At 43.6% G+C, this 11,564-nt stretch overlaps 1 protein-coding gene across 11 annotated transcripts in view; it reads left to right on the forward strand.

The window, feature by feature from the left end:
- phactr4b (phosphatase and actin regulator 4b) overlaps positions 1-11,564 on the forward strand; it is a 35,559-nt gene that overhangs the window by 22,116 nt on the left and 1,879 nt on the right. For 10 of the 11 annotated variants that reach the window (XM_008432320.3, XM_081597157.1, XM_081597158.1 and 7 more), the window contains 10 exons: positions 527-1,030; positions 4,127-4,462; positions 6,353-6,484; positions 8,395-8,923; positions 9,710-9,987; positions 10,117-10,315; positions 10,519-10,574; positions 10,883-10,944; positions 11,036-11,173; positions 11,305-11,381. In XM_008432320.3, the coding sequence (XP_008430542.2) occupies positions 527-1,030; positions 4,127-4,462; positions 6,353-6,484; positions 8,395-8,923; positions 9,710-9,987; positions 10,117-10,315; positions 10,519-10,574; positions 10,883-10,944; positions 11,036-11,173; positions 11,305-11,381 (2,311 nt within the window). The remainder of the gene's footprint in view (positions 1-526; positions 1,031-4,126; positions 4,463-6,352; positions 6,485-8,394; positions 8,924-9,709; positions 9,988-10,116; positions 10,316-10,518; positions 10,575-10,882; positions 10,945-11,035; positions 11,174-11,304; positions 11,382-11,564) is intronic. The other variant, XM_008432330.3, reaches the window with a different exon arrangement.

Below are 11,564 nucleotides of genomic sequence, written 5' to 3' on the forward strand. Positions count from 1 at the left end.
TAACATCGTCTTTAGTGAGGAAAACATTTCAGGCGACTCACCGTATTCAGTCCACAAGGTAAAGACGAGGTTTTAGCATCTGGTTAAATAATATTTACCTTGCCGCCAGATACAATGAGCAGGATGGCAACTGCAGGAAACGGTTGCGTCATTGTGACACCAAGTTTCCATAACGACCAGGAGATGCTCTCGAGTGCCAACCAGCTGTTTGCAAACATGCCAGATAAAAAAGGCCTTTTTCATCCTACTACCAGAAAAATACAAATGATTGGAGTTTGCTAAATGTTACCAGGAGTTTAATTGGAACAGTGTATTTTGGTCAGAGCTGGACAAAATACAGTCACATAGAAAGAAGACGATGCAAACCTGGTGCATTACTGCCTAAAATGATAGTTATCTAAATCATTGGACCGCTGTGAAGATCGTTGTTCATCTTTTCTCTATGTTACACTGTCTTTGGTTTGGAAGGTCAGATCGTATTTTTAACCTGCTACTTGTCTTGTGTTTCACGACCAACCTTTTTCAGATGGAGAGGCGCAAAATGTGAAACAGTCCTACGTTAAAAACGGCCACACGCTTCCAGTCAGTGGAGGAGGTGGAGGAGTCATCAGCAGTGGGAGGAGCCCAGGTAACCAGGTCAAACTCCCAGGAGAGTCGGACTTTAGGATGCACCCTGGGAGGCTCACCCAGCCGGAGGACCACAGGGGCCGCTCTCCCTCAGACGGAGACCGCCGCGGAGCTTTGTGCTCCAGGGGCACCGGACTGCATGAGGAGGGGTGGAGAAGCGGGGGCATGGGGCTACACGTGCATGGGGAGGGTGAATGGAAGTCCAACCTGGCCTGGCAGGGACAGATCCACGCTCAGAAGGACGAAGGCAGGCGCGGGGGCAGACTCCACCCCGACGATGGGCAGAGAAGGCTGGGGCTGCAGAAGGCCCCGTCGGAGGACGGCAGGAGGCGACCGGCAGAAGCAGAGTGGAAGCCGACGCTTCCTCGACATGCCTCCGCAGAGGAGGGAAGGACCCGCAGAGGTAAAGCCCCTCCGACTCTGAAGGTCTACAGTCAGAACATGAGCTGTCGTCGTGAAAGTCAAAGATAATGCTCACGTTTCCCCACCTGACCTTGCTGACACGTTGTTGAAGGCGTAAGGCGAATGCTCGGTTCTGTATTTTTTTCTCCTCCATCTTGCCGTCACTCCGCGCCGCACAATGCTGTCCTCCCAGATATAGACAGCCTCCTGTCGGCTCCCAGGAGGCTTGCTCCAGCTATGCTTCTTATTCAGGAACATGAGAGAACAGATCGTCCTCCCTTCTCCTCTCCTCATTAATCTGTCATGATCACTACAGCCATTGTTGCTCCTAAATGCTCACGCTGTTGGCTCTCCAAAAAGACAAAAACCAACTGATTCCTCCCAAAAACAGACATGGAAAAATAATAATAGTAGTTGTTTTTCTTTTGTTGAAGGACAACAATCAGTAACCATTGTCATTTTGTTACGGATCGAGCATTGCTGTTGGATCTGGACTTTGGCTGGGCCATTCTAACAGACGAATAGGCTTCGAACTAAATGATTGCACTTTAGCTTTGGCAGTATGTTTAGGATGAAGGTCATGCTGGAAGCTAAACCTCTACCCTAGTCTCAAGTCATTGACGCCTCTAAACGGTTTTCTTCTGGGATTGCCTGGTTTTTATCTCCATTTGCCATCAGTTTTGGCAAGCTTAAGAAAAGAATAGATGGTGTGTTGATGACCAGAGCAACGTCCACTACTTGTCTACTGTGACCCTTATTTGTTTCAAACTGTAAACACAATGTATTAGCCTTTCCCAACGGTCATATTTGTGGAGTTAGAAACTGATCGTTGTCCGTTTGAGGGACTGAACCTCTGTGGATCTTTCTACCAGGTGGAAGGTTTGCAGTTTCACGTGGTGGATTGCGTAGCGCTTTGCAAAATTCGCCAGACCTCGGGTTATTTTGTAGATATCCTAACTCTCCTGTTGGCTGTGTTCCTCGGTCTCCGTGAGGCTTTTTGTTCAATAATGTCCTGTAACAAACTTCTGAGCCTTTCACCAAACAGCTGTATTTATACTGAGATTAAATTACACACAGGTCGACTCCACTCACTAATTAGGTTACTTGTCAAAGCAGGTGACTGCACCAGATTCTATTTAGGAGCATCAGAAGAATGTGAGTTTTTTTCAGATTATTATTTGTACTATATAAACCGTACGGCTTTGTGCTGGTCCGTCACATGAAGTCTTAGTAAAAGATGTTGATCTTTGCGACAAGGCAGAATGTGAAAAAGTGAAAAGTCTTTTGCGTGACGCCGTGTAGCACCGATACATGTGGCGTCTCTGGGACATAAGAAGGAATTGCTGATGATAAACAGATGAAAAAAAATTATAAATAATGTGAATAATTACAGATAAAGGTGTCAAAATTAAATCTGTTGGATGTGAAAGATATTTGCACACCTTCATGTGCCTCTTCCAGCCTGTTCTTAAATCTCACCTTGTATTTTCCTTTTCTGTCTCTCTCTCCGACGACCCTTTCTCTCCCTCTCCTACTCTCTTTCTATCTTTATCACATATCCTGCTTTCTGTCCTCGTTTTCTCTCTCTCTCTCTCTCTCTGCCCCTCCGCTGTGCTTCATTTCTACTTCCTGCTTTCCTCTGGATGATTTCCTCTTTGGCTCGGTGACGTCGCACTGATATAGAGGTTCATCTGTTCACAAACAGCTTTGTACTTCGGAGCTGCGACTTTGAGGAATGGCGTGGGAGCAGCAGTAGCAGTAGAGGGGTGGTCAGAGGGAGGTGGGCTTTTTTTGGCCGTAATTGCAGCTGCCCACGCTGTTTACCTTCACAGCTGATCCCAGATAATGCCGTTCTCAAACAAGAGCTGCCACAGACAGTGCTTCGAGTGGTGCAGCGGCAGAGAGTTGCTCACTCAGTCTCTTTAGCTGAGGCATTCAGAGCTTTGCAGCAAGGTCTTTTATAATCTTCTGCTTTTAATAAGTTTCCTGCCAGTGGCTCATATAATGGTTCATTTCTGCCCGGGGATGAATTATTGACACAGTAATTGCAACTAGGAAATAGTATTTTTTTAGTTCATTTCATGCCAGTGTTATGCCACAAGCTTATTATAACCCAAGTGCTATGTTATACAATATAAGAAAAAATAACAAACTATACACTTGAATTGAATTTATCTACTTTTAAAATTTCCAGATAAAAAGTTCTAGCAGTAATCAAGTGAAACCTGATTTCACCATTTAGCTTCCTGACATGATTTGCACATTGCACTATCTCACATGTACCCATTAGAGGCATTATAACAAAAATAATAATAAAGCCTCATCCCAAATGTTTACCCTGATTATTATCCTCCATTTTATTTTGAATTGAATATAATTATCAAAAAGATCAGTATGGCTTCCAGCAGAGTCCAGCAGTGATAGCTTGACTGAACTCAGCAACGTTAGTGCTAAATAAATACTGTACTAAAATATTGTTGGGAAGTACATATATAGCAGGAAGGCACCATTCATTGCATAATATTACAGTCATAGAAAGAAATGTAAAGAGACGCATTATTTAAAAGTTGAAGTCAATATTCAGTTGAAAATGAAAACCTGTTTTAAAATGTATTGAGAATCATCATAAAAAAGTCAATATTGACAAGGTTGGAAGGTCTAAATAAAGATTTAATAATGGATGGTTTTTGCAGCAGACTTCACTCAGGAGGAGAAATACGGTCACATTTGACAACGCGTGACCTGCCTATTGATACTCTATGCACAACTGTGAAACAAATTTTAGTTTAAATGAGTGAGAAGCTCACAAGTTGATGTTAGCTTTAGCACTGTTTGCACCTTTTTTGCCGTTCCTGCAGTAAAAAAATGTCTTTTTTTGACTGTCACACAGTTCCTGTTAATTTTCACTATAAATCCTGCCACACAAACAATTTACAAGTAGCGGATGCTTCTTCAAACCACAGTTCAAACCACAGTCCACAATGGCATCACAAGAACTTTGTCCTTTCTTACTTCTAAATAAAAGCCTCAAAAACATCAAAAACGTGTCGATTTTAGCTTCATTAAATAAAACTTCTCTGGTCTTCTCTGTTGGTAGAGTCAGACAGCCATTTTGTACCTGAACTGGAGGCGCTGCAGGACACTCTTCGTGAACCTCTGCCGCCTAAGCAGTCGGTCATGCCTCCCAAGTGGCTGATGAGTTCCACCCCTGAGCCCGGAAACGAGGGCCCGCCTCGGACGCCGTCCAACCACCCCGCGACCCTTTACTCGTCCCCCTCCTCCGGGACTTCCAAACCCGTTCGGTCCGTGTCTTCTGCGGGAACCAGCACGCATCCGCTTGCACCCTCAGCCCTGACGCCCTCCTCTCAGGGCACCAAGCAGCCTCCTCTGCCTCCACCCAAGCCCGTAAACCGGAACAACGCGGCCATGCTGGGTAAGTGCTGCGAAATAGGCAGATCTTAGTCACCGAAATGCACGGACTTCTTAATGAGTCCTTACTTTGCGAGCAGTTTTTCTACAGGAAATGACAGCGGAGAGTTTTGGCCTTGAGAAATTCCACTCACTCACATTCAGACATTGCACTAATGATGTTATTTGAACAGCTTGAGAAGCTTTTTTTCCCCAGCTAGTTATTTATCATGCCTGGGCTCCTTCAGTGTCAACATTTTATGCATTTTACACTGTGAAGATAACAGAGGCTCCCGTGGCTGTGCTTCGGTACAGACAGTGTAGTTGTTGTTTACAGTGAGGTTTTCCTCTCATCTGGGATCTTGCTTTAATTCCCTCTAGGCGAAGACTCTCCATTATGATTCGCTCTTGTCTGAACAGCACATCTGTTGATATTGCAGTGTCTTGATAAATGAGTGTACTTCATGTTCTTAAAGTCAGCGAAACAAGCCATCCACGTTGCTAATGAAGTGCATGGTTTGCTTTAAAGAGACAGTCGGGTTCTTTATAGGGCTGTGAGACGCGACATGTCCTGCTCATCATTTATCTCCCAGTCAAAAGGAGTCATAATGTATGCCCGTTTGTCCTCATCATCACTAACACAGTCAAGCAATTGTAATAAAACTGAAAGATAATCTTATGAAATACTTAACACATATTTCAAATGGCGATTTTATTTATTGGACAATAAAAAAAAAACCTACCTCAACCATGAGGAAAAGGTATTTTTGCCTGCTAAATTTAAAAACCGGTTGTGTCACCCCCTGGTGGCAAAAACTAACAAACAATAACTGTTAGCCTTTTAAATCATTTTGGAGGAATTTTGGTCGACTCTTTTTCTGAACAATTCAACATTTTTGGAAGATTTTTGGAGCGTTCATCTGAAGGTCATGCAGCAGCGTCTTTATCTGATTTAAGCAAAGACGTTATAAAACCTTCCTTTTTTCTTCTTTCAGAGCTCTGCTTTGAGCTGAAGTTCACAAGCTTATAGAAGAAATTTGTCCTTCAGGATTTTCTATTTCTATTTAACATCAGTTATGTTAAGCCATAACTGCACCAAAGCACCAAAACTGCATATTGGACTCTCTCTCTATAGATATGACGTTGTTTTTCTGAAATGCAATATTAGTTTGACATCTTCCACTTTAGTCTAATCAGTCAACAAAATATCGTTCTATCAACGAATCATCAATATATTTGGGGTTGTTGTTGTCAACCATGAGATAGACTGTTTGTTTGAATCAAAGTTGGGGGTTTTATGCTCTGAGCCCCTCCATGGTTACCATTTTTGCGCAGTCTTTTTCTTATTGTCGTCTCGTGAACCCTGACCTTATCTGAGCCCAAGGCCTGCAGAGCTTTAGATGTTGTTTTGGTTTCTTTTTCACCTCCTGTGTGAGTTTTTGATGTGAACTTGGAGTAATTTAGAAAAACGTACACGATTCACCTGGGAAGGTTCATCCCTGATCCATGTTTTCTCCATTAGTGGATAACGTCTTTCAGTAGATTGTAAGTGTACTTGTAACCACAAAAAAGCATGTTTTGGAAAATATTGTAATTTACAAACCAGTTTTTGCATTATATATGCCTAATATACATTTTTCAGATGATCTGAAATGTCCACATGTGATTAAAAAAAGCACAAAAAAAATGAAGGGAGGCTAATCATTTTTTGCCTTTGTGATTTTTACAAGTGTAAAATTAAGCCAAGTAACCTACAGTTTGGCTGCACATGTTTAATTAACGACCTTTAAGGATTCCCATCTGCTGTGCGTCACAGCAATATGACTCCCTAACGAAGCGCTTCGACAGCCCCGCCACGCAGCTTCTTTTATGTAACAAACACTTCGCTGAAAGGCCTCCGTCTCCTCCCTATCAGTATCCGCCCTGCAGGGGGGAGAAAACGCTCAGCTTCCCCTCTACTGGTCCTGCTGGAAGCGAGAGTGCGACTACGATGTCTACCTGTCTCTGCCCGTCTACCTGTGCCGGCGGGCCGGAGGCCTGCGCTCAGGTAAAAAGGAGACTCTTCTGTCACCAGGACGCCGCCAGTCCAGAGTCTTCCTTTCTCATCGTGTCACGTCCCCCTCTTTGCTGCCAACATGTTTTTTTTCTGCTGCTCTGCCTTTTAACCTCTCGATTGCCATTGAATTCCTTTCTTTGGATGCACTAAATAAGAGTCGCATGCTTCCAATAAGCCTATACTGAGCCCTGCTTTGTGTTTAAATGAGGGAGCTTCTGTGTGAGTGCGGTTGACCTGTTTTTAGAGGCTATACGTGTGAATGAGGACGAGCCTTCAGCAGGTTTCAGCTGTTGACTGCACTGCATCAAACGTTTTTTTTTTTTTTTGCATAATATAATATGTGTTATAATCCACCCGTGTTACACACAGAGGAAATGGGGAAAAAAAGATTATGGAGGGATGGGAATGTAGAGTGGAGACAGTGGGCTTCAGGTAGAGGAGGAGATGTTTTCCACTACAACACAGTCAGCTGCATGTTGTGACTCTGTCTCCTCTTTTCTTTCACTTTGCCTCCATAGAGCAACTATGCTTTCCCAGCTGTTCTGAAGAGTTTGCGGAGCTATAACAGTGCCACGCAAATTTTTTTTCTTTTTACATTTTGCAACATTAAAACCACAAAATTCAATGCATTTTAGAGAGATTTTATGTGGTAGACACACAAAACAACTGACATTTGAGACATGGAAGAAAAAGAATAGCTGGTTTTCAGTTATTATTACAGTTTCTTTTTCGCAAATAAACCATCAGATAGGTGTGGTTTTTGTACACATGTTCTCTTAAGTAACTCCTCTAAATAAAGCAGCCTTTAAAATCACCTAATGAGTAAATTGAGTTGTCTTGGGTTTGATTTAATCTTAAAGTCCAGCCTTTCTGTACAGGCGTCATACAAACAGAAACACAGCTGGACAGATCAGAGAAAAAACAGTGGAGAAGTTAAAATCAGGGTTAGTTTATTTAAAAAAAAAAAAATATATATATATATATATATATATATATATATATATATATATTTATCTCCATAGCTTTGAAAATCTTGAGGTTTCAAAAATGTAAATGTGCAAAACCTATCAAAAAAAAATTGCCTTCAAACTAAACTGAGCAGCACTCCACATGAACCTGAACACGCAGTCGCCAGGATGACATGATGGTGGTGTTGGCCGAGTCACTCTGTGTGGCTGCACACCGAAACTGCTTAGACCTGATTCGAAGACGGATGGAGCCAAACAAAAGAAATCCTGGTCTGTAAGAGGCAACAAAAGCCTTCAAACTGATGTTTAGATCAAACCACATTCGTGTTAGAATGATCCGGATTTCAAAAACCACGTAGCATTTTCTTCCATTTCACAATTTTATGCGACTTTAAGTTGGTCTATCACATAAAATGGAAAGAAAACATTCAAGTTTGTGGCTGTGGTATGACAAAATGTGAAGAACTTCAAGGACTATACATACTTTTGCAAGGCACTGTAGGAACCACATAGCTGTGCATGCCAACAGCTGAAGCTTTGTGTTTAAGAGCCTCTTGTGCACAGTATGAGGCAAATTATATGAGCATTGATGGGTTGTTTAGGGTCTGGCTGCAAAGAGCATGTATGCATCTCGTTTGTCTCTCTGACCTGGGGCACATGCTGCACTCTGCTCTGCCCAGGCAGCGTGTGTATCTCTGGCACACACTGCATATGTGCTCTGATGCTCAGTCACACATGTAATAAAAGTGCTTGTTCGTGTGCGTTTAATGACTGCATATGTGTGACTGACGTTTGTGCACACATGTCACGGGGCAAACTGCACTGAGAAAGAAAAACTTGCTAGCAGCTCGCCATTATGCATATTCCCCAGCAGTCTCTCTATGTTTGAAACAACTCGATCAGGCATTTCGTTTTTTTTTTTGTCACTTGCAGGCGACTTCAGTCAAGCCACGGGGGGTGCGAGTCTCCATCCGGCTAAGCCCTCCCCTCCAATGCCTCCTAAGAGGACAACCCCGGTCACTAAGCGCAACACGGAGGACCCCACTCCGAGCCATCCCATCATTCCGTCCCCGCACTCTGTGGAGGACCACAGCATCCTCCCCATGGGCTTCCAGCTGCCCCCTCCTCCTCCTTCCCCACCCCTGCCGACCCACATACCGCCCTCTCCGCCCCGCCAGCACATGCACACCCACCACCTCCACCATCAGCACTCCTACCCGCACCCTCTTCCGCAGCCCATACCGATGCTGTTCGACCCACCGAGCCCAACCGTGGAGTCGCCCCAGCGCCCCGCCCCCGTCCCGCTGCACATCATGATCCAGCGAGCGCTGTCCAGTCCTGGCCCGGCGCAGCCTCATCCGGACGGGGTGCAGCGGGCACACGCGCTGCTTTTCGAAACCCCTCCGGAGTATCAAGCAGATCGCGGCCGACCTCTCCCCGTCAGCATTCAGCCTCTAAAGCTGTGAGTTTTTCCAGTACTTTACGTGACATTTCCTCATGTCTCGTGTTACGCTGGAGCTGCACAGTTCAGCAGTTTGCAATGTTCGAAATATTTAAATTGAAACGGATTGTTTGGATGCAGAATCTGGTATGTTGTTTAGCAGCAGCAGCAATTAGCAAACATCTGGTGGGACTACTAGTCTGCTGAACTCATCATACTAACTACGTCTAAGAGCAGCTAACAGCATAATGAGAAACATTGTTGTGACGTCTTGCTGAAGGCCAAGTGTCAGAAAGAGTAGGAGCTTCTTAAAGAGACGGGCACAATTTCATTACGTCAACTTGCAAAGTAACATTTCTTCTAAGTCATGTTTGATATATTGAGCACTTTTTAAAACAACTGAAGCAAACAGTTTCTTGATTGTGCTATAACAAAATGCTGTCATATAAATTATTTAAAAGGGTTTAGTGTTTCTTTAATCTTTGTTTATGAATGTTGCTAACCTGACCATCAGTCTTTATTAGTCAACTCCACTGATGGCAACAAACTACTTCCTTTCTTACTTCAAAATAAGTCTCAGACACAGACTTATGCCTTCGTATTTTACACAGACTAAAGAGCGTGTCACAGTTCGGACTTCAGTTTAATGACAAATGTTGCTTTAAAATCATGAGATTTCTTTTTCTGCTCATGTCACAACTAGAATTGCACTGATCATAATTTTGCTGTAAAAAAAGTTATTAGCTTAAAAAAGACAAGTTCGACATTTGTGTAATTATCCACCCTGAAATGTTTCCTTCCTGTCAGGTCTGAAGATGACTACTCGGAGGAAGAAGAGGAAGAAGATGACGAGGAAGAAGAGGAGTATGACGGTGAAATCCCCCAGCCGGAGCTGGAGCCACGGAGTCGCCGCTGCCTGGTCGGGGATGCTGGTGTTTGTGGCCTTCCTGGGGACAACAGCAGTGAGGAGGAGGAAGACGAGGAAGAGGACGAGCGAGGACAGCATGACAGGGAGGACAGCGATTCAGATGATCAGGTGGCCCATAAAGAGGAAGACTCTGATGAAGAGGACGAACCCCCACTCAGTAAGCTCACTGGAATAACCTTCTTTTTCTTCTTTTTTTTTTTTTTTTTGCTATGTGAAGCTATGCAGTAGTCTGGTACTCCATCACAACCACTGCCTTTCTCTCTTCTTCTCCATTTCTGTCCTGCAGGTGCCCTGGCCAGCAGGGTCAAGAGGAAGGACACTCTGGCTCTGAAGCTGAGCAGCCGTCCCTGCGCCCCAGACAGGGACAGGTTCACACAGGAGAGAAGCAGCAGAGAGGACCAGCCTCCGGGTCAGACGGGCCTGACCTGGCAGAGCAGGGAGCAGTGGGAGGCCATTCGTACACAGATTGGCACCGCACTCACACGGTAAATTCACTGTCATCGCTTTTTTGTTGTTTGTTTTTTTTTGTGTGTGTGTCAAATCTGATTTTCTAAAAAAGAAAATTACGAAAAAGATACAGAAATAGATTCTTAGATCATTGCCCTACTTATTTCCTGACTGAAAAGCGGATAAAACACTTTGAAAATACTGATTTCTTTTTCTTTTTGTTTTTTTCTTTTGCATTCAGGCGGCTCAGCCAGAGACCGACTGCTGAGGAGCTTGAGCAAAGGAACATCCTTCAGCGTCAGTATTAACTATCGCTCCCTTTCACTTTAAATTAACAGCAATGATACTCTGTAATATTTACTCATCTCTCAGTGCTGTGATGGTTTTACCTCTGAATGATTTGTTTCAGTGAAGCCAAATTGTACCGCGTGTTGCGGCGTGTTCAACAAAGCTGTCTCCTGTATAGATTTTTGCTTTCAAAAGGTTTCTCAATTCAGTTGAGAGATCTAATTTTGGAAACTTCTTTCTTCTCTGCCTTTCCTGCACATCCAAGTCTAAAATAAGCTCTGTCCCTGTTTTTTGCTGTTGTTTTTTTTCTTTTTTAGCCAAAAATCAAGCTGATAGGCAAGCGGAGGTCAGGGAGATCAAACGGCGTCTGACCAGAAAGGTGAACAAGCACGTCAACAACAAACACCCAGGTGTCATATTTTGCTTTTGATGGATGTGAAGCAGTAACAAAAATCATCCTTCTGTCGCAGCTGAGTCAACGACCCACAGTCGCAGAGCTGCAGGCGAGAAAGATCCTGCGTTTCCACGAGTATGTGGAAGTCACAGAGGCCCAGGACTACGACCGGAGGGCGGACAAACCATGGACCAAGCTGACTCCTGCAGACAAGGTATTGCTTATTGTAAAGCTAAAACAGAGATTACTTTATGTGAGAAATACACCTAATTGATCATGTTCATGAAACTGTGTGTTTTTCTTCTTAAGTTCGGCTGTTTTAACATCTCCTGTTGGTTTTTGTAGGCCGCCATCCGGAAGGAGCTCAACGACTATAAAAGCACTGAAATGGAAGTTCATGAAGAGAGTAGAATTTACACAAGGTACAATTATGGGTTAAATATTAACTTTATAACACTCAGTAAACCTGAATACCATAGGAAATACGATTGATTGCATAGAGTGATGCACAATTATGCTACCGCCGGGTTTCTGGTGTTTCCAGAGTTTTTTGTGCGCTACTTATATCACCATATATGACTAAAAAGTTCAATTTGATCTAATTT

This window comes from Poecilia reticulata, chromosome 16 (assembly GCF_904066995.2).
Source record: "Poecilia reticulata chromosome 16, P_reticulata-male-v2, whole genome shotgun sequence".
Classification (NCBI taxonomy): Eukaryota; Metazoa; Chordata; class Actinopteri; order Cyprinodontiformes; family Poeciliidae; genus Poecilia; species Poecilia reticulata.